At 39.2% G+C, this 24,275-nt stretch overlaps 1 protein-coding gene across 2 annotated transcripts; it reads right to left on the reverse strand.

The window, feature by feature from the left end:
• Positions 1 to 1,947: 1,947 nt before the first annotated feature.
• nr4a3 (nuclear receptor subfamily 4, group A, member 3) lies at positions 1,948 to 24,060 on the reverse strand. Of its 2 annotated transcripts, XM_065245521.2 has the most exons (9): positions 23,753 to 24,060; positions 20,921 to 21,073; positions 19,957 to 20,038; positions 16,985 to 17,814; positions 12,624 to 12,753; positions 11,621 to 11,784; positions 11,243 to 11,439; positions 6,902 to 7,080; positions 1,948 to 3,752 (listed from the first exon to the last, which is right to left on the reverse strand). In XM_065245521.2, exons 3-9 carry the CDS (start codon positions 20,018 to 20,020, stop codon positions 3,481 to 3,483), a joined length of 1,836 nt encoding a protein of 611 aa, XP_065101593.2. In that variant the 5' UTR covers positions 20,021 to 20,038; positions 20,921 to 21,073; positions 23,753 to 24,060; the 3' UTR covers positions 1,948 to 3,480. The 2 variants fall into 2 exon arrangements, with proteins under 2 accessions (XP_065101593.2, XP_065101594.2); XM_065245522.2 differs by lacking the exon at positions 19,957 to 20,038.
• Positions 24,061 to 24,275: the final 215 nt, after the last annotated feature.

The following is a 24,275-nucleotide window of genomic DNA, read 5'->3' on the forward strand; positions in this document are numbered from 1 at the left end:
GTAAAATAGATATGTTACTTAACATGTTAACTAATGTTAATTAATAGAACCCTATTGTAAGGAGGATTACTTGTTTAATCCTCGTTTTCATACACTATGGGACAGTTTCCCAGACAGGGTTTAGATTAATCCAGGACTAGGCCCTACTTATATTAGGAAATTTAAGTATGAAAAACTTTATGAAAAAACAATACTGGTGTGCATCTTGAGACAAAACATTGTCATTAACATATGTTAAGATATGTCAGTGCAAGGCCATTTTAAATTAAGGCACTTTAAAGATGCATTTTAATCTGGGACTATGATAAGCCCTGTCTGGGATACCGCCCCTATATATTATAAACAGTACATATTTAATGTTCATATTACATTGTTTAAATTACTAAACTTTAAACAGTATCTCCATTTTGATCAGCAGTTAATTTTATGAAAATCATAAGTGGTTTTAAATTGGAGTTATTGAGTTACACTATTTGGATGCCTCATAAAGAGTATGATTATTTTGTTTCACTGAGGTTAATCCTGAAACTTTCCCAGGTTATCTAAAGATAAAACACTAATAATAAAACTTTTTCATAAACTTTCAGTGATTGTTTTTCAAAAGTTGTTATTTTATTGTATTAATAGTGGTCACAGCTATACAAATGTGCATTTTGGCATTATAGCTGATTTGCATGTGTGTGAGTGATCTCGCTCTTCCACTAAAGCTTTGTTTCGACTCCACACAGTGTGAAGTCATCCCTGCTGATCCCCTCAACGCACTCACTAACAACCAATCAATATATCATGAGCCACACAAACACACAGTACACCATACTTACAGGGAAATGAGGTATGTGCGTGTGCGCCCGTCCCCCTGCAGCCCTAATACGGGTTTTAATGAAGACTCAAGGGGGGCTGGCTACCTGTCACTCTGAATCGATCTGCCCTCCCCCAGACTGACAGCTTTACCAACCAGCCTTCCACCTGTCTAAGCGTGTACGCTGATCTGAGTGTTTAGAGCATCCAATGAATACTTAAAATATTATTAAAATATAAAAAATAAGACATTGACAAGATAATATATTAACGTCTTCTATATCTCATTTGAATAAGTATATGATAATAATTCGAATGTAGTATCTGCTCCCATATAATAATTCCCATCAGTTAATTCTCCTAAAATCTCACATTTCAGATGACTAACATCTGAAGTTTCAAAACAGATCTCAAAAATGTCTAAAACAGTTCTCGGTTTATGTCTTACTTGTATTTATAAGGACATAAATAACTAACAATGCAAGTTTTTGGAGCCACGAATGAGCGTCTCTAAGATACATTTCTTCTGCGTTTATAAACATTTTTGTTTGTGCATGGCACAATTGAGTTTTCATAATTCAATATGATTATCATAATTTTTCTAAAATAATAAACATTCACTGCATTATTAATCAGGCATTTTATATTTGTATATTTATATGCATGTACGTATGCCCATGTGTATGCACAGTGAGCTTTGCTCTTGACAATCCATGACAAATTAGGAAAGGGATGGAGAAGACAGAGAAAGAGCAGCCATGCCAGTGTGAATGTGTGCGAGTGTGTTTCTGCACTGAAATGTCACAACGTGGATCGATGGGGCTTAACAAGGACCGCAGGCCTGATGCAGTCAGAATCCTCCAAAATGATCTGAATCCATCCCACAGCTCAATCCTTCTTTCCCATTCCTAAACCTCAATGCCATGGGGTCTCTCAAAACCGTGAACAAGACCACACCTGATAGGTTTAGGGTGATAAACCACCTGGCACATTTGTGCTCTTTGAACTTGACAAAGGGGTGGCCCCTCATCTCATCCTGAGTCACAAAAACAAACACAGGCGTCTACAGAAAAACACATCTTATGCTTTCAGACGAGCACACAAAAAACTCTACACAGAGGTTAAAAGAGAAAGACGCTTTCACACAAATAATCAGAAGTTTTTTTATGATTTCAAAGTGCTGAACAGAGTCTCCAGTGAACCAAAAAGAAAAAACAAAACTAAAACCAAGAGACGTTGAAAAACATGTTTTTTTTCTCTTTTTTTATGTTTCTTTTCCAAAAAACAATGCACAACTTGTACCACAAGATTTGAAAAAGCTATCAGATAAAAACACTTCAAAATATTAGTTCTGTATTGTGTGTATATATATATATTTATATATATTTATATAATTTGTACTTTTCTCATCTGTTCAAACTGCTGCCGTATGGTAAAGTAAGCGATTACGCCCGGTCAGTAAGTGTGTTCAAGCCCTTGTAGAGCCAGCAGTCTTTGCAAAATAAATACAGCAGAGGCAAGGAGAAAACCATGCATATCATCCTTTTTTACTTTTTTTACATACAAAGGACATTTTTGCAACAATGTCCTTCATATATGAATAAATGGGGTAGACATTACAAACATACAAAAATGAGCATGAACGCGGAATGTTTCATTCCATCCATAACGTCCTCTCTCTGCACCCGTCTCTTCTCTTATCATCTTCTTCCTGTTAAGTGCTTGAAGCCCAATTCTACTTCTAATATTTAAGTCCGTTATCCTAACCATTAAATTCCTCGTTTTTTAATAATGAAAAAAAAACCTAGTTATTTCAAGTTTGTGGAACTTCGTCATTAAAAAGTTAGTGCGCACACTGTGCTAAATTAACTCAATTTGAAACCTTTACCTTAAAAGGCGAGTCTTAGTATTAAAATAATTTAGAGTTTGAAATAGGACTGGAACACACACACACACACACACACACACACATGCAAACACACAAACACAACACACTCATTCTCTCTTTGTTTACAATAGCACTTAGTAAATTGCACTTGTTTGCAGGTTTTTGGGGTGTGATCAACTGTGATTCTGGACATTAATGCACTCTGTCGTTTTGTTTGTGTCGATAGCCTCCCTCAGAAACACTCCTACGTGTTTTCGCACACACATCCACTTCGTTTCTTCCAGTGACAGTTGATATGTCATAATCTGGCATCCGAAGCTGACTTTTAGATCCATGTGCATGTGTGAAAGGACGATTTTTGCGTGCACTTGTGTGTTAAAACTGTTGCCGTTGAGGTGGATTGTGGTGGAACTTTCGGACTGTCACACGTACACACACACTCTCGCACCAGTAATACTGACGTAAAACGCTGAGCTGCAGGCATTGTTCACAGCAGCCGTGAGCTCTTCCCGATGAGCGTTATGTCAGTCATACAAACACGCTCCATCCCTGTCCCATATCTACACTAGCAGGCGCAGAGCAGAGAATAAAAGCGCTTATATGATTGGTTTGTTTTCTTTCTCCTTAGACACTGTGGAGTCCTATCCTGTCAGGATCTGGGGACTCGTGGGAATTGAATTCAGTGTCACTGTATGCTACCGGCTCTGTCCCCACAGTACGAGTTTATAGCCGCTGTGGCCGTGTCTGAGTGAGCTTGTGGGCGTGTCAGTGGCGATAAAAAGTGGGAGTGTTCATCAATAGGGCAAAGTGTCCAGAAACCTATCGATGAGCAGCGGTGGCGGCACCAGGTCTTCAAGCTTCAAGTAGAAGATCCTCTGTAGGCCTTGTGTACGTTGAGATCGAAGCTCTGACCTTAAGCCGAGCACAGCTCCGAGGGAGGGTGTGGCCTTGCCGGAAGAGGCCGCGCCTCCTGCCCCGACCGAGCTTAGATGATCTCGCAGGCAGCAGATGAGTTTGGATTGCAGTTCCTCCACTTTCTTGGGCTCCTTTAGACCCGGACACTGTTCTACAATAAGAAAAAGCAAGGAAGAGTAAATACGTTTCGTCTTCTCCTTTGTGAATTTATTATTCATAACACCTGCTCACATAAATAAACACATTTGCGCAAGCAAATCTGTACGTTTATACACATTTTAAATGCTTAACCAAAACAGATGTAGGGCAATTAGAAAGATTATCTGGACCAATGAGTAACCAAATTAAATTAGAAACCAGCACTAATTCAGTTACCCATAGCAACCCTGCAGTCCCTGAACACCAGCGGCCTGTTAATGTGACATTAATCTATGACCCCATTAACACACAAGCAAGTCTTCATATAACATATACATGTTGTATGTGTGCGGTAAAGTTAATGCTAATTCACACTTATCAGACCAAAGCCAACAAATGGCAGCAAACGTCCACATATTCAATATAAACTACTTAGCAAAAGAAAATATTTATGTTCAACAGAATAAAACATCATCAGGGTGAGTAAATCATGTCAGAATCCCATTAAGTGGAATCAGAACCTGAATATTTTTATTCCTTATCTCGAATCAGCAGCAGTCCAGCCCGTCTCTTACGCGCCTCACACCTGTTACTGTATTTCTGCCCATTCAATGGTTATCAGACGTGTGATGGGATGTTGCCCTGTTTTAGATGTATCTGTGTGTGTGTTTCAATTAGATGTGTTTGGAGTAGCTGCATTCAGCCTACGTCCTTTTACACTCTCACTGTTTTTTCTCTCACTCTCTCTGTCTTTCTCTCCTGGGGGATGATCGATGGCGCTCTTTCACCACAGACACTTTTAGAGGGTCGATAGACTGAGTGGAGGACTGGAGAGTTAGAGAGAGGTAGAAAGAGAGAGAACGAGAGAGGGAGGGAATGGAGTATGGCAGAGCTCTGCTGAGTAGTGCTCAATTCCTCTACAGAGTTAAGTGCTGCTCCACAGGGGCTACACACACACACACACACACACACACACACACACACACACATATATATATATATATATATTCAGTTGTATACTGTGGCAGAGAAAAGGGAGGTGAATTGTGCCCGCTGGATAGGCGACTATGTAAACTGATGGCTAGACATCACTCTCTCTCTTTCTGTTTCTTTCCCTGCCAAAAAGTACTTGCTGTTTTTTTAGTATTGTAAAATCAATGCATGCTTATTGGTCATACTGTGAATTAATAATTGAAGCATTTGTTATTTCAAATGAATATTTTTCGACATTTTTTAAGGTTAAAAATATTAATCATGATAATCCACCTCTTCCTCTAAAACGTTTTTTTTTTTTTTTTTTTGGCCAAGCATGCAGATTATTGGATACTATTAATCAATAGTCAAAGAGCTATTTAGGCATTGTTTTAGCAAAATCATGCATTCTGGTCTGATTCCATTCTGTAATAAAATGCTTACTTTTCACAATCAAGTCTCATCTTACAGCTTTCTTTTTGAATATTTAACCATTTGTAATATTATTCAAAAATGTTACGTTATAGACGTGAAATAGTTTACAAACGGGGTTTTACATTAACTTATAAAATAAATATTTATGTGATTACGTAAGGAATAATTTCAGGGTTCCCACACCTTAGTTAACTTCAAATTCAAGGACCTTTCAAGGACTTTCCAGGTCCAATACCCACAAATTCAAGGACAAAATGTGGGTACACATTTCAAGTGAGAGCAAAGTTACATCGTGTAAACTTTTAAAATACATTGTAAAATACATTTAATATACATTGTGTTGTTCCCTTTCGAGGGAACTCGCTTTGCGTCACTGCGGTGACACTTTGGAGACGCATTCAGGGGTAAGTGCGTCTGAATGTGTATGTCAAATTTAACCAATGGTGAGGCTTAACGACATAGACAGGGTGACGTGGGAGCCAGGAAGTATATTGCTATCAGAAATATTGCCAAAGATAGCGTTACATTTATGCAGGAAGTATGGCAAGGGAGACGCAGCGTCTCGTTCCCCTCTCAGGGAACAACAGTTACATAGGTAACCCGAGACGTTACCGAAGATATAAGCATTTAAAGTGAACAGTTTGCATGTGTGCTTAAAAAGTCTAGAATTTTTATGATATTATCCTACACTACACAGGGAAAAATATGGATTTTTTTTCCAGAAAACTTCTTGCATAAAATAAATTCAAGCACTTTCAATGACATGTATCTATCTATGTGTATTTTCAAAAACTTCCCAGGGCCTTTTATTTTTTCACCTAGATTCACAACCTTTCAAGGATTTTAAGGACCCGTGAAAACCCTGTAATTGACGACGGGCCGTTACATTATAAAAAAATAATGCACACCCAAGGTGGTATGGTTACACCGTGGGTGTGCATTATTTCCGAATAATTCAAAGGACCGGAGTCAATTATTCCGCTTATACCATGGTTACGACAAACATTGCTCTGGTCTCTATTTTTAAGACATTTAAAAAGTCAGGTGTGCGTTTATCAAAAAATAATCAACACCTATGGAACATTTCTCAGCCAATCAGAATACAGCATTCAGCAGCCCTGTGGTATAACCTCAAGTAATTTAAAAAACATATCAGAGTGAAAGTGTTTCTGTGTGTGTTTGTCGTTATAAAGGTTGACCTGCTGCTTTGCCTTCCTGTTAATAATGCATGTTAAGATTCAAGCACCTGCTGACCCAAACACACACGCACACACACACACACACACACACACACACACACACACACACACACACACACACGCACGCACATTTTGTCGACCAATAATCAACTATCTCCACCTGTGCTCACAGAGGACAAATTTAAAAACCTCACCCTCTCTTTGTATCTGCTGTGTGTGTGCGTTTGTGTGTGTGTGATTAATGTGGATTATTCCTGATGTTCAGTTGAACCTAATCTCTGTCAGCACCTGCTCCACACCTGTGATCACTGTGACAACCAATAGCAGCCGAAAAAAGTGGTAAGATCAGGATGGGGATGACTTGAACTTTCCATCATATGAGTGTGTTTGTGGGTCATTTTGCCTATACCTGTATTGCGAAGCCCAAATGCAAGTATTTGTCCTTACAAGTATAGTAAAACCAGAAATGAACAGCATTGTGAGGAACAGCAAACCTTCCCCATGAGGACATACTAGACAAACTCTAAAAATGAGTGTTTTGGCGATTGTGTGTTACCTGTGAGCAGCACTAGCGCGCACAAACAGGAGAAAGCCGGCATGTCTAGGTTGAGACTCTGCAGGTGAGCACTGAAGTCCCGGATGGAGTCCAGCCACTCGCCGAAGCCACGCAGACACTGCAGCCGATGCAGGACAAGGCCTGTACAAAACACAAACTTCTCTTCTGCCAGCATTGACCTGTGCAAAAATGAGACAGAAAGAGAGAGGGGGTTGGTGGTTTAGTTGAGGAACTGTTGTTATTTATACTGCTTTAAGGTGGCGTCTGAAGGCAGGAGATCAGTGGGCTACTTTCATCTTTTAATTAATCAGCTTTTTTCCATTTCCCTTCAGAACAGGTACCTGTTTCAATTTAGCATTTGCGAGCCTTTAATTCGGCATGTAGACACGCTATCACAGCGCACATACACACACTGCTGTAATACGCACGCATAAACACACTGATTATCGCCTCTCGCTGATTCATGTGATGATGATCTGGGCTCTGATTGGCCGCTGAAAATCCGTGTTTGAGACATACTGCACGGAAACAATTACCATAGCGACAAATGAAAGCCAGCACAGGGAAGAGCACATCAAAGATAGGAATGGACCTAATTATGCCAAGCTTTCCCAATTAAAGGTTTTAAAACATTCCTGAGATTAAACTCTTTATTTCTCCAACTCTCTCTCTCTCTCTCTCTCTCTCTCTCCCTCTGCTGTGTCCTTTAGTATAGGGTTTTGGGTCAGCAGTACAGTTGTCTTGGTATGATTGTATTCTGAGGTCGAAAATGTATTTATTTAAGTTTTAAAAATGTAGAGGAAGAACGTTTGTGCATAATTGCCCCAAACACCCACTCTTATCTTATTCTCCATCCACTCATCTCTCTTCTCTCTTTCACTCTTAACCATGCAATTCAGGAAGAAAAACTTCCTCTCTTTTTCCTGTGGAGTGCTGGCTTCTGCTGCATGAACTGTTCTTCATTAGTTTGCATGAAAAACACACACTCGTATAGTCAAGGAGGTGGAACGGAAAAGGGGTGAAGGGAAATACAGAGAGGAGATATTCAAGAGTCATCTTCTGAGCTGTTTTTGAAGCTCTGAGGGGTAAATAATCAAAATATGTGCTTCATTAAAACAGCCTAATGGTTTTAACCCACTGCGTGCAGAACCCACAAACACATGATCAGCATAATATATTATACTGGGCAAACTGCACTGGAAAGTGAGTTTGACTCAAAAAGAAAGATAGACTGCATGGTATCACATATGTATGCGGCCTCCAAATATACATGCGGTATGTAGATGCCATCTAATTTATTTTAAATAAAAAAGTTACTTTGAAAACAACGCATCATGCTTAAACCGAATCAGAAATAGTATTTTTGCCTTTAATTCGAATTATGCATGATGTGTGACATTTTCTAAAACAAACAAAAAGAGATGAACAAACATAAAAATATGTAAATATTTAAGAAAAATGTCCTACTGATATAGTCTATGGATATATGAGAACAAATGTGGGCACAGGAGACTTTTGGAGTACCCCTCAGGGGTGCACACGGCATTTGGAATTTGCCAATTACCTACTACTAGTGAAGACGAGAAAAGAAAACAGGAAACGAATGAGAGAAAATACAAAAGAAAGTCTGTCATTATTACAAAGAAAATTATTTGCTGTCCATTAATTTACTCATTAGCCTCAGTGTGGCTGTAAGAATGTGTGCATCTCTCTCTCTCTCTCTCTCTCTCTCTCTCTCTCTGAGTGTGCACGAGCAACATGTGATCTCATTGTTTTTGGATGTGTGGCCTATTTTTAAAACATGTCATAACATTGCATGTACATAAAATGTGTACGTTTGACTGTAGCTGTGTCCCAATTCGAAGGCTGCGACCTCCGAAGGCTGCATAATGCGTCCTTCTTCTGTGAAGGACAAAACGAATGGACGGCTGAGTATAACGGCTGGATATTTTAAAATAAACCTGTAAAACATTTGCCAAATAAAAGTGTGTATTTAGCAGAAAAAAGTTTCTAAAGTTTATTTTTTCGTTTTTCTATTAATAATTTTCTCAATATATGCTGTATATATTCCTACGGTTGATTAATTTGAGTCATGCTGGCGCGTACAGCAGATGACGCAAACTGGTATCCTCCGAAGGCTAGACCATCTCATTTTCAGTTCTCTTCGTGGACTTCAGTGGCTACGACCTTCAAAGACCGAATGTTCGCCTTCTGAGGTCGTGTCCTTAGAAAGTCGCAGCCTTCGAATTGAGACACAGCTTGGATCAAACGTCTCCGCATGCTGTGAGCATGTATATTGTGAGTTTTAGAGCGAATGTGACGTAAACCCGGATGAATCCCACCACTTAAAATGAGTCAGAAGTCTGCAGCTCCCTACTGAGGCTGTGACGCCACCACCCACTGCCCTCCCTCCCCGCACCTGCTTTTAGAGAGAGAGAGAGAGAGAGAGAGAGAGAGAGAGAGAGAGAGAGAGAGAGAGAGAGAGAGAGAGAGAGAGAGAGAGAGAGAGAGAGAGAGAGAGAGAGAGAGAGAGACCAGTACTTGTTTGAACAGGGAGCAGCTGAGCTGACACAAGAATCCACTTCCTGTTAAAGCAACATTAGAATGTCACTGAGTCACAACACAGACACATCCACACATAAACACACACTTCAACTTAAAGTCTAGAAACAACAGGTCACTAATCTAGCATGTGACTGTACTGCATTGCAATGTACTGCCTTACAAATACATAAGTAAAATACAGATGTGACATATGACAGTAAACCATATGTTAATGACTGTTATCTTGTCAAGTATGTTCTGTTAAAATCACACATGTAATGTCTGAAGGGGAAATGTAAGTCAGGGCTGTTAACCAATAAACCAAAAATACCCAATAAGTGAATTCCAATGCGGCGTCTACACAGCGCACATTGAAACCCTGCAGTTCTGAATCGAGGGAAAAACACAAACACACACTCATAGAAAAAGTTGCGGTAGCACAATTACTAATATAGTAAATGCACTTTGTTATATAATATAAATCATGACACTGTCTGTGAATGACTTTTCTCACAATCATAATGACACATTATGTACTTAACACCTCATGCTAATTTCTAAAGCAGAAGGGAAATCATTGAAAACTTCTAAGACATATGTAACGGCACGAGAAAGAACGTGATGACAGTTGCTACAAAATATTACGAGAGGATTTTAAGTGAACTGCTATATCCATACCACATGGTATATACTGGTACCAAAAGAGTGCATATTAAGTTCCTTAAAGGTAAAAAATGTGACCCATGCTAGCAAATTGAGTCAGAATGAGCGTCGTAAGTTATATTTTGACATTCTCCATTTAAAAACGTAAAAACTATGATTTTTTGAAATCTGACCAATAATCGAGTAAGACATTTTTGAAGGTTCAAAAACAAAATCACTGCATCCATTTCATAAAATCAATGGTGAAACTAATAGATTTGGCACACGCAAAGTCAAAAACAATATCTATAGGAAAAATATGTAATTATTTTTCTTTATTTCATTGTTTAATTGACATTGAAACAGCTGGGAGATCTGATGTAATGCAAGGATCTTATACAATGTTTCACATCAGATATTTTTCCCTCGTAGTTAAAGGTGGGGTACACGATTTTTAGGAAATGCTTCGAGACGAGTACCAAAACATACTTGTAGCCAATCAGCAGTAAGAGGCGTGTCTACCGACATCGTTGCCTGGGTTGTGTATGTGTGGGTCTATCAAAAAAAGGTCCAGATTCTATTGGGGTAGGGGCGTGTTTGTTTGGGTGATTTCAAATATCATCATTGGCTTTCAGAGATCGTGCAACCCCCCTTTAACCAAACATTCACTTAAGACATAACAGATTATATCTGCATGATTTCTTGTCAAAACAGATATTTTTAAAACTATATTTCTGTGTATATATCGGTGTAGTGCTCTCGCGCATGTGCACATGCTTTGGATCTGTCTGTCAGTTGCGGAAGAGGATGGTGGACCTGGTGGATAATGGCGGTATTGCGAAAAGCCGGAAATACTCGTCATTGGCAGGGAAGCGTTTTCTCTTAATTGATGAGATAACTCGTCAATGGCGAGGAAAGAGTTAATGTACTTATTTTTTTTTAAAACCTCAATTTCGACCAAAATTTATATTTATGCTTTCTTTCACCTTTAGCTCAAAATTAGACAGTGTGCATTCCGACTTATTTTGCCACAAATGGTACATATGTAGACCTTTTTAAAGGGTACTGTCCCAGTGACAGCTTGGGACTATTTTTTTGAAGAAAAAAATAATAATTCTGACATGGCACCTACTAATCTGTAAAATTATGAATCACCTGTTGGCAAGTCGAAGCACGAATAGCTCAAGAAAAGCCGAGTCGATGAGCAGGTTCTGGTCATCACGGTGAAGCTCAGAGAAACCAGGCAGACGTTCGGCCCAGCGTCGTGTCACCTCCATTGAGCCAGTTAGCACTCTGTAGAACATCTGGATCTGCTGAGACTCAGACGATCCCACCGGCTCCACCGTACTGAACTACAGAAAAAAACAGAGTGATGATAAGTCAAATTACAATATATTTTATCTGCGTGATGCCATTTAATATTTATTTGCTTAATATTTAATTTTGATATTAGATAAAAAAAATTAAATATCTGTTTAATACAACAGCAAAACACACACACACACACACACACACACACACACACTCGGGTACCTGACTATAGTCTGGTTCTCGTGGTGTAGACTGGGAGTATGCCTGGACTAGTGCATTTAATAGGTTATGTGGAGGTGATGGGGGTGAGGGCTCGGGCTGAAGTGGACTTTTTGGTTTGGACGGAAGGCGACCTCTCCTCCCCTTAAGGTTGTCTGTGCGTACAACTGTATAACAAACATATACAAAAATATTTTAGAGAATGCAATACATAAATGGTACGTAATTTATATATTTATGCACTTCAACACAAGCAATATTTGGTTACTCTATTAAAACCCCTGGTGTAAACCAATCAGTATTATTCCTTTGGACATCAAGAGGTGATTATGACAGAGGTGAACATTGTGTAAAGGTTTTCAGGCTCAACAACTAGTTCACCAATATGCTTCTATTCCTCTCAAAGAAAGCTGTATTGACCAGTAGGGGGCAGTTGAAAGCTGTACGACTGGCTGCAGGTCTTGGAAAGAGGACCAAGACCAGGAGAGAGAATGTCAACTATAAGAGGCAGGCAGGGTGTGAAAGATGAACTAATGTGTGATCTTTTTGAATTACGCTACATTCGTGCTTAAATTCTATAAGAATTAAATGTACCCATAAACACACGGGCCTGTGACTCTTCTGTATGGCTTGTTATTACCGGCTCTGAAGCTGCTGATAAGATGTGATTGCAGAAACAAAGTACAGCCGGTAAACACATCCATTACAGCTTAATTCATACACACTCCTACTAACCAACCAAACCAGCCACGCGCCAAATCCGTATTAATGCACACCGCTTCTTGATGACAGTGTGCGTATCTGTAGGTTTTAAGTGATTAAGGTAAAGACTGTCTATATCCTTTCCGTCAGACTTTAACTAGAGGTCCAGCTGAGGTCGTATGCACCAAGGCCCATTGTGGGATAATTGGCTTGAGTGGCTCGGCCACAATGCATATTAGATTCTTATGTAGATTCATATTTTCTGTATTTGTATACTTAGAGGTGTGTGTCTATATTGTGTTACCTTCTTTCACCATGCCTACGCTGAGGCATTTTTGGAAACGGCAGTACTGGCAGCGATTTCTTCTCCTTTTGTCCACGGGGCAGTTTTTACTGGCCAAACACACGTACTTTGCATTCTTCTGCACCGTCCTCTGTGGCCACCAGCAATACACATAAGAAGAAAGAGGGAGAGAGAGAGGAAAAACAATAAGTGAACAGGTCTAAACATTTTATTTATTCAATTTGATTTCTTTTCGGACTAAGAATTAAAAAGGAAGCTCGCAGGTCAGATTTTAATTACAACGTGAAACAGCTCTAGCTCCATCAGGATAATTAGATAAAATTAATTTCCCGCCATGCCTTGCCTGCAGGAGGGACAATTTTATTAGCGCAAGCACTGACAATGAAGATCAGCGCAAAGCGTGCTGAGGCCTCTCCCGCGAGACATCCCGCTCCGCGTGATAAAATTGTTTGTGAAACTCGCGGGTCAGCTCACGGCACCTTAGGGTTTTGGCGGATCGTTCCTTTGGAATAGCCCCCCTGGGAGTTGTTTTCTCCTCGGGTGAATATGAGCGATTATTACTGACCTTATTAAAATGAAATCAAAACGATCTGCGAGGACTCCCGTCGTCGAAACTGTAGCGACGGCGAGGAAACAACTTTACGCAAGCGTCAACTTTAACATCAAATGCACGTGCTAGACCAAAATATTAGGCGCCAACTTGCGTGAGACCGGTAAGTTATGTGGTGGTGAAGGCAATATCCAAAACAAACAAAAACAATGCTTTAACAAGCTACAACTGCGGTCAATTTAAAAGCACTGAAACTTACATCAACAATACCAGTTTTATTCATTTAGCTAGTCTGCTAGTTGTTCAAAGTTTCTAAACAAACATCTTCACTTACAGTTTTGAACATGTAAAGTTTTATCTACATCACGTAGGCAATGTAGCAATCCAGAAGTATTCAGTAAAGGTTAGTTCTTTTCAAAGTTATTTATATATTCGTTTCTCACATTTTTTTTTCAGTTTGGATTTTAATAAAGACGATCAGAGTATGATACACAGCTGTTTTCAACAGGTGTAAATGAAATCAATTATACCACCTGCGCTTCCCAGGAAACTGGAAATCTGCTGTAAAGTGAAGGTAAGAGACACCCACACAAGCATCCATCCATTTGTCTCTCATATTTCACTTAAATTGATTGCCAATAAATGCAAAACTATCACGATGAGTACAATAATATTCCAGTGGATGCACCAAAACTTGTTTACTATATGTTACATTTACATCTAATACTACATTTATTTGATCAAGTCTGACTTAACTTGAAAAACCTTCTGGAGTATATATCCTATTAAACATCCTTGGTCAGAAAATACACTTTATTCTTTCACACAATCCACGAATTAAGTTATCTAAGTAAATCTATCTTACAGTTCAGACTGTGACAGATTGGGCCGGTCACAAACAAACCTCAAACAAGTTTTATTACATAAATGGAAATCTTATGATGTTCATGAAATTATATAAATGATTGTACAGCTGGTATTAGATGACAGAAGCCTCTCTCTCTCTGTGTATTTGTGTTTTTTATGCCATCATTGATGTCACACTGCAAACATTGTAATAACTGTTATGGTTACTATAATATATTTCTTTAATTTCCTGACTTGTTTAAATGGCGAAAGGGCATGTAAGGTTAGGGTTTAGCTAGCATATCCAACCACATCCAAGGTTTCTCCTAAAAACATTACAACTAAAACTAAAAATACCTGTAAAATGACGATACAGAGCTTGATTTGGCCTGACTTTGTCCATACTGCCATCATTTTCTCACGGACACACACACACAAAGTTGCGGTCCAGTGCACAGCAGGGTCCGCAGGGTCGGTAAAGACAAGCAGTTGTGGATTCATGACATGTAACATGTGCTAATGGCCCTGTCGCACATTAAAACCCCTTAGGGAACTTATATCCCCCTCTCCTCGTCCTCTCCTCCCCTAATCAGAGATGATCAGACTTTCTTCTCTCTCTTTCCTCTGGGTGTGTAATTAGATTGTATGTGTGTGTATGGCTGTTCAATAGAAGAGGTGGAACTGGGTCATCATTAATTGGTTATGACACAGTGACTTCCTCTTGCTATTTCCTTCAGTTTAAGGAAAAAACTATGTGCATGAATGAAGCATATTTATGTGTTTAATTATTATTCAACACTCCGTAAATGTTACAATACTTAAATAAATGCATTTATCTCCATTGCAACGGATTAAACTAGTATAAAGCTTGCAAAGTAAAGCGCTCAAGATAAGTTGTAATTCGATTTTGCTAAGAGTTGTTAAACTTCAGTTCCTGTGGAGTGGGTTGTGGAGGTTTGGTGAAAGAGCGCGCCTGCCCTGACCCTCCATTAGGTATATATTCAGAATAAATATTCCCACTCAGTGTCGGTTATGAGTCACAGAGTGAATTACAAACCAAAGAAATGATGTGAAAATAAATATTTCAGCGTATTTATCATTTTCGTTCTGAAACTGCGGCAGCAGTTTGCATTCAGATGGAAAGTAGAAGCGAGCGAATTGTGAATTATTTAATGCCTTTTAATGAACACAAACTTAGAGGGGTGGGGCAGGGCTAATATAAATATGAATGCACATGCCATTAAAATAGTTTGTGTCTAGAATCGATTGAAAATATCAAATTAAACTCTATTGTATAAAAATACAAGTAGAAAGTGTTAGCTGGCTCACAATGGATATACAATGCTAAACAATGTGCTTCCCTGTATTCAAAATCACCTGCTAATATTTATATTGTGAGTTAATGAGTTGCATGAGATAATTAAATGGTTTGAGTGTTTTGCGAGTTAGTGGTGAGTAAGACTGTGTCTATGCATAAAAATAAGTGCGCTGATCGACAAAGACTTGCGAGTGTGCATATGTAATTGTTTGTGGATGTCATTTGTGTGCCAGTGTTGCAGTAATGGCTACAAAGCCTCAGGCTTACCAACCCCTGCTTTTATTAATTACTAAATAAAAAGTAATTGTGAAACTAATTGAAAAGTGGCATAATTTATTTCTACACCAGACCACAGGCCATTTTCAATTATTTCAGCTCCGCCACTCTACTTCACTTTCATTCAGAATCCTTTTTAAACTACTGTAATAGTTTCTTTGTGCCTTTTTTTTTAAGTTGTACTGTTTCTGTAAGATTTTATTTATTAAACCTTAACAACATAACCATAAATAAATTAAACTTAAATAATTTCCTATTTTTTTCCTAAAAAAACCCTCAGTTTTTTCCTTATATCAAATCTTTCACTACTCTTCTTCAGTGCATGTGTGTGTTCCTGGCCATAGCTCCAGGCTGCTGTATTTTAAGTGTGCGCCGCTGTCACACTTCTCACCGGTCACCGAGGGATACGACCCTCACAGGCGCCGTGGCAACCGCCACTCAGGCGATTTGTGAGAGCACTCAGACACACACACACACAAATTCACCCTTAGTACTCTCAGTACACACAAGCAAGTACTTTCATGAAAAGGCTGAGCAAACCTATGTCACAATGGTACATCTCTGAAACTGAAACTAAACATTTTTTTCAAGCGCTGAACAGGAAAACAAATTATTCTGCTTGCAGCATCAAACGCTTCAAATAGATCGTAACACCGCCAACCCCCTAAAAGTAAATTCATAATACAGCTAAAAATTGCTATTCACATTGTGGGCTTCAACCTTGGTTCGAACACCTATGGAGTGTGCAACAATGGTTGGTTAACCCTGAGCTTCGCACTTGAAGTGCGATCGTTTTAGAGCTCTTCAGCCAAGAGCTCCTATCAAACCAAGAACAAAAACTAATGACCACTAATACATACACAATTAAACACTACGCGACCACATTGCCACATTTACAAAAGAAGAGATGATGCGGACTGACTCACACTGTACAACAAAGCTCAACTACAACCCTCTTACGCTTCACATAATAACAGAGACACTCATATAGCTCATATGCATGTACGTACAATGAAATGTGCCATTCAATAAGAAACAAATATGCAAACACCCCTTTTTATAACACTAGAATCATACAATACTTGCATCAAAAAAATGCATCATGGGAAATCCAAGCGAGAGGTTTCCCATCTAGCAAGTGTTTCCCGACTTTTCGTTCGACAGCAGTTTGTTTTTTCACTAATTTAATCTACTGTCTTGTGCTTTATAGGCCTAACTATAGTTTTGTCACTGTATCTAAATGCTCCTTGCTTACGATCCTTCTACTTAAATAAAGTTGAGTGTGTGTTTATTATCAGTGTATATTAACGACAACGCTTAATAATGATAAACTCATCTCCTGCTGTTCTTGCAGGGATGTTAAAGTCTTACCTTAAAGAAGCCTTTGCATCCCTCACAAGTGCGCACACCGTAATGCTGGCAGGCTGCGTTGTCTCCGCACACTGCACAGGTACCCTCTCCAGAGCTGGTACGACTTGGGGATGATGGCAAACTCTCCCCCAGGAGTGACGGGCACGGGCCCATGCCCAGAGTGCGAAAGGCCATGCTACCTGGCTTACCCATGTTCAGTGGGTACAGGTGTGAGTGTGTATGAGAGTGCGTGTGTGAGTGCGTGTCCAGGCTGGGTGGCACGTGTGAAGATGAAGAGGATGACGAAGGAGAGCATTCGGGCCGCAGCGGAAGGCCGATGGCAGGGTCATAGCCGCTGGTGGAGGGCGGCACCGTCTGCTCGTAGAAATGAGGGAAGCGAGGGGACTTCAGCGGGCCTTCAATCAGGCACGGCTGGGGTACAGGGGGAAGACTGTGTTCGTCCCACAAGAAAGAGCTGCTGGATGGGCCAGAGTGAAGTGGCGTGGGGGGTGTCGAAGGGGGCGACTGCTTAAAGTACATGGAGTTTCCAGCTATTCCCTCATCAGTTGCTCCCATGGGTAAATAAGGCTCCTTCTTGATGATAGGCCGTTGGGGAGGGAGTTGATAGAGGCAGGAGGGTTTGGGCTCAAGACCCCCCTCAACAAACACGTTAAAACTGGGGAGGGAAGTGGTGGCGGCCGCTGCGGAGATCTCGCCCCCACTGAGCTCACACTTCGTGTAGTCTGTCGCCATGAGGTCAGCGCTGTAGTCACCATGGTAACCAAAGGACTGGGCGGAGTAGCTGGACCCATGAGGTGCAGGGCCGTACTGGGCCTGAACACAGGGCATGTCTACAGAGATGGAGAGAGAGAGACATAATAACTATCATGTTGACTTTTGAATTATTTCGCTCAGTCAGGTGTACAGATATAGTTTAAACATTGCATTTCAGCTCATTCTGTTAGTACCAAGTTAGTACATAAACCATTCACCTGGAAACATGGGTTAGGCCATGAGCTGGTGGGCACAAATGCAAAAAGGTGCACGTGCATTCCTGGCCTGTGTCAACAATAGCTGAATCTCGATCAATAAGCAACTCATTCTTAAATTAAAATAATACAGAGCAGTTGAACGTTTACAGACTTGAATTTCACACCACAAATACCTGTACTTGAATTGCCGATACATATTATCAGCCATTATATCTTGTCTACTTAGTACAATATGCATAAAGGCAGACGCTTTTATCCAAAGTTACATTCAAGTTTATCAGTATGTGTTCACTGGAAATCATACCCACGACCTTTACGTCCGCAAACCCAATGCTCTACCAGTTGAGCACAGGAAAATGAGTGGAATATGCAAAACATGACACATTATGCCTACACATCATGTTTAGACAAGATGAGAGTAGTTAATAATTGTTAACCCATAAGGCCGAAAATAATTAATCAAAACTTTACTGAAATTTAGGGGGAATTGTTTTTGTTGTTGTTGTGGACTTAAAGTTAACTTATTAAGTGAGCAAAAAGGAACTCATTCCGTTCATCCGCGCTCCAGGTAAGTCGAGCATCGAGCTCTCTTCAAAGTTATGTAACATTCAACAGTGCGCCTAGACACAGCTGTTAAAGTGCATCTGCCACCTGAGTCTCAAGGTGTGTGTGTGTGTGTCCTTTGTTTGCTTATTTTCCCTAGGTGGAGAAGTGTACATAGACCCGCCGACGTCGGAATGACGCTGTCGTATAGTACCTCCGTAATCCCCGTGCCTCCAACACGTAATGTGTGTTTAGTAAAATCATGACGCTTATCAATTATAACCGTCTGTTTAACTGCGATGACACGGACCAGTTGTAGGCTACGCACACCACACAGACTGTACATAGAAACGCATTGGCACAATGTATCACGGGCATCACTGTGTTTAACATCAGATATTATATTCACGTCTTCTCAAATCAGTGCATCACGTGAACGGATAAATCACGTGAAAGTCAACTCGCATAAATCAAGTTTCAACCTAGAATTGGTTGGTTGTTTAAAAAAAATATTTAAGAACCTTAGCAACAACAATTTTAATTGAAAATAAGTGGAAAATAATTAATTTCATTTTTTTTTATTTTAATAAAACTATGTTTCAGGAGAAGGTTGTTAGTAATATTTAGCAAAAACAAATAAATAACGCTTAAATAGTTTTGGTAAAATAGTACATATTTATTGACAGACATAAATAGTCCATTGAGCGGGTGGTACAAGGTGCGACCTCTTCTTCGTCATAGATACGAACTGAATAATGGATTGATGTCAATCTCGTGCTGGATGGAAGATTGCAGTAGTGAGTCAAACTTTCTTACCGACATCACAGAAAAATGTTTTGTGCACTTCCTTCCAAAGACTTATTTTACTGCTTACATGTCTTATTTAAAACTTGGAGTATAGCTCACACCTTTTAACACTTTTTAAACATTTTCTTTGCATATGCAAACAAAACATTTTTAAAAAGATTTCCAGTTTCACAAAACAAAAACTATACTTTAAAAAACTTGCGTTTGGAATATGTTTTTAATTTAATGCAAAATGAGACCGTGTTATGCACAAATTTAAACAATGTTAAATGTATTTTTTACTTAATTGACACATTTAAAGCAAAGATAAATTATGCAAAGCTTATCCCAGTACTCGATTTAACTTTCACTATGTATGTTTTCATTTATGGTTTGTTTGTGCACGTGCAAAGCCCACAGCATGTCGATGCTCTTCCTCAAATCCATCATGACACGGATAAATAAAATGAAACGCAGTCCAACGTAAAATCTAAATGATTAAAAAGTCTAGACCACACAGAGTCATAGTGAAACGATACTTTACTAAAGTGTGTGTGTGTGTGTGTGTGTGTGTGTATGCGTGCGCGCGCATGCACCAGTCAGAGAACCTCACACAAATACACACGCAGGCTTATAAAGAAAGCGCTTTAGATGGATGAAACAGTTTCTAACCTCGAGGTGTGCATTTTAGATGGACAAAATGCAGCTGTTCCAAAAACTGTGATCGCTTGTTCATTGTCAGAGTGCCATAGATCTAACAAACAAAAAAATCAACGACATAAAATAATAATAATTACACAACATAACACGGTAGCAGGTATCAATTTGGTCTTAAAAACAAACAATCATCAGTGGAATAGGCTACAGATAGCACAAAATACCTTTGTGCAAACTACTTTCACTTTCCCTACATTAAGACAACACAGAATATTTGTTCTAAAAGCAGCTCACGAAGTTGTTATCAGACCATGAACAAGATATGTGTTTTGATGCTATAAGGTGCATGTGCAAAAATTAAACGACTACAATATGAAAAAAGACACGTGTCAGGTGAAAAGTATGAAAAGGTGTCACAATCTGAGCCCCTCACCTTTTAATTGGATAAGCACTTAGAAATTATATAACTATAGAACAATGACAATGATTTAAAAAATATGTATTAGTCAGTATTGGAAGAAATCACAGATTTTTGCTTTACAAATACCCAACCAAACCTTTCCTTACTTAAAAAAAAAAACTTTTAGCTTACCTATTAAATTCCAGCAATTTATATTTTATGCAAAGTGTCAGTTATTGCATGAACAGACCAGACCAACTTGTTTTAATGTTTTATTTATTTTTCATAATATTCGTTTATACTATATATTTCATACAAATATTACTGCACGGTCCTGAAATTTCAAAGTCATTAAAGTCAGACAAACCAAACTTGATGAAACGTTACGCGGCATGTAGAGTTACTCACAATTAGGAACAAAAGCTTCATCTATTAATCGTTTCAAATTGATAAGCTTAATTTGATGTTCCTTAAAGTAGAAAAATAATAATACACTAATATACAGGATGAATACTCTTAGTTAAAGTATTAAGTGTACACGTAAAATGAAGCTTTTAAGCTCTTTTTGTTTTGTGTTACCTGTTTGGCCTTTTGCTCGCTGAATTGTGGTTGGTTTCTCGGGTGAAGGCTGCACGCGTCTGGGGTTCGAGGCTGCTTCAGCACACGCGGCGGGTGAGGTATCCGGTAACCGGGACTCAGACCTGGGCTGCAGGCGCTCTTCCGAACCGGTGTCTAAAGGGAAAGCACAAGACGATAGCATTTAGTTCACCACAACATGCAGACATGTAGTCACAAACATAAACAATGTTATTGCAAAATGATAGAGACGTGCTACTAATTTGCTACTAATAGAATAGTAGATTAAACACATTTTTCAAACAATTTAAACTTTTTAAACCAGCATGCAAGCCCATTTAAAATGGCTAAAAGTTTAAAGAAAACTATTTATACAGGCTTCACTAATACAACGTTTTTATTTATTCGAATGTAGCCTACATATAATTTACATTCAGGAAATGTTAAAAACATGCATTTGATCATCCAAAATCGTTACCTGCTATTTTCTTACATGCAAAGTTAAAATAATTCACAATAAATATAAAAACAATGGGCAATGTATATTAACTGTGAAAATACTCCAGAAGTCACGTAATCAGAAAGTTGCAGAATGCAAAATAATTTGAATGCTTAATTGTCTACAGAAATAATAAAAATGCAACGTTAACTATGCAGATTATACATTCTAATCAAAAGGAAAACCCCACCATCAACAACACTGAAGTGAACAAAAACTCTTCGATGACGAAAATCAGCTCACGGTGACATGCATGAAGGTTTAAAAGTAATATGCATTGAGCACAGAGAACTTCTTCACATGCTCTCACAGACACAGAGCAGTCTACAAATGCAATATTAAATGCCATATGTCTAAATGTAATATAATGTGCTTCATCCGAGCTATGCTAGAGTAATTCTGGGCGTGTAGTAAAATAATTTAGCCTAGCTATTTGTGTTCCATTAGCTCCCAGTATTTTCTTTTCTCGAGAGTGACAATATTCACCTGGGCACTCGCCGAAGTCAGACTATCCCCGTCTTCTGTCAAATAAACAAGAGCGCGCCACCGTTGAGTTTTTAAAAGCGACTAGCGCCCCCTCCCTGACAGAGGCGCGCTCACACAAAGCCAACCCTCGCCAAAAGCCACATTATTGAGCTCCTGCTTATCTCAATCCCAAACCTCTGCGAGAGAAACCCCAGAAACGTTCATGATTTGGAAACGGACCACAAGCAGTAATTTATTAATTGCATAATGACTGAAATAAGTTCATTCAAAAAAATATTTTTTTATCCTTATGACAGTTTAGGTAATGTTAAATGGATTTCAGTAGACTTAATTATGCTGTTTTGGTTGCATAATTTGTCTTAGTGAGGTTAAGTGTTATTTTGACGTGTGTTTCAGTGTGTACGTCTGGTCCGCTAGTGCCCCGGTAACCTAGAGAACCGCGAGAGAGCACTGAAGCACGCGCTTTGTAAGAGGCGCTCCGTTGTGCGTTCAATACGCACACAAGATAGAGGCTTTCCACAAACACACAAAGAAAGGGAGTGAGGGGAGATAAAGGGATGGAAAAATACAAGTACAGTAAATTAGCTTGGAGAACGGAATTTGACATACGACAAGGACAGAGACCTGAGAGTAAGAGGCAGAGAGACAGCCTTTATCCAGAATCGCTGTACCAGGCTTTGTACTCCCTGACCCGATCTCACGTGCTTTACGATTGAACTTTTTTACAACAATTTAAATGGGTCTTTACCCTTATCAATATATAGTTGTATCATAAATCTTTCAGACAAGCATCGCTCACCATTTATTGTAATTATTCGGATATGCCAGTGAAAGAAATACTAAGTTAGAAAGTTGTCCTTTACAGCAAGTGGCATATGCTATAAGTGCAACGATGAGTATAATTGCACACCTGTTTTCTTTTATTCTTAATGATCTAAAGAATACGCTACAAGGTATAGTCAAATACTTTTAAAAGCTGCACTCGTTGCCCATGAGTTTATCAGTGTCACTTCATACAATTACCAAACCTAGGAATGTAAACACCACACATTCCGAATATTTTCGGCCAGACTGTAACTATAACTTGTCCCATTTGTTTAAAGCCTTCTAAAAAAGTGAAACAGTGTGTCACATGGAATCTCTGTTTCTATGAATTTATTAAATGTAGCTTCTTACGCGGAAAATACAAATAAAATAAGAAATAAAAGTTGTATATAACGAAGTTTGTGCACATTCAATTATTGTGCATATGTGTAGTTTATTATGTCCATATGTGTGTTTGCGCGCTACAAGACAGAATGAATGGAGCCCGTGCAGTCGTTTCATTCAAACGGTGGAAAAGCAATAGGCTGCTACAGAGACTACAACTCATCTCACTGACAGTCGTCTTAACGCAAACACTACTACAAACAAATAAATGCATTCGCACACGATCGGGTAAAACATGTGAAAAACAAACTCTGGAGCGCGTGCCACTCAGTCCGTTGCTTTCAAGGACGCATCTCACGCGACTATCTACCGGCTCCGCGCGAGTATCCAGCGGTTTCACCGAAGCGAGAAAGTGGCATCCCATTTCCATGACAACCAGAGAGAATATTTTACCTTTCGCAAATTAAACCCTGATTCAGTCCATCCATCTGCTACACAGACATCACACAAAACACAGTTCATTTCTATGCGCTGCGGAGAGCTAACATTCAACAGGTCACAAGGACCAGAAAGTTCTCTATAATATTTAAAATATAAATAATGACCGTGGTACAAATGACACAAATCAAACACATTATTTCACCGCGTACATGCGTTTCAATAAAACTTTTCATATATAAAAAAATTAAATATCCACTTACTAGTTTTCTGTTGAGATTCCGTCTTTACATATGTTTTAAAGCCCTAATTATTCCTTGTCCATATCCAGAAGAATTTTGTGGAAAACGAAAATAGTGTTTGAATGAAAGTTGATTTTGTAGTCGCAAAAAGTTGATTTTTCATTCAAAAATATTATTTGTGTTATTTTCCTCTTAGCTAAGAAGCAAAAAGTACTCCGTGGTTCTGTCAGCTCCACTGTTACGTTGTCGGCGTTAGTAACGGAGGGGATGCGCTGAGCTGAAGTTGCAATGTGCCTTTGTTTATGTGGCGCGCTGAGCGAAAGTCTTAATAGCACATTTATGTGTGTCTTCGAGCCTGGTATGTGCTACGTCAATGTGACGCCATGGGAGAGGTGACGTCGAGCCTGCACTGTAGCGCTCCCCCGGTCTGGTACAGTATACACAGTACAGTCCATGCCAGGGAAAGAGAGAGGGGAGGGGTAAAGATCTTCTGACTCTTGGACAGGATTTGACTGAAGTAGTGCGGTAGAGCATTTGCGATTCA

The sequence above is a fragment of the Paramisgurnus dabryanus genome, chromosome 13 (assembly GCF_030506205.2).
Source record: "Paramisgurnus dabryanus chromosome 13, PD_genome_1.1, whole genome shotgun sequence".
NCBI lineage: Eukaryota > Metazoa > Chordata > Actinopteri > Cypriniformes > Cobitidae > Paramisgurnus > Paramisgurnus dabryanus.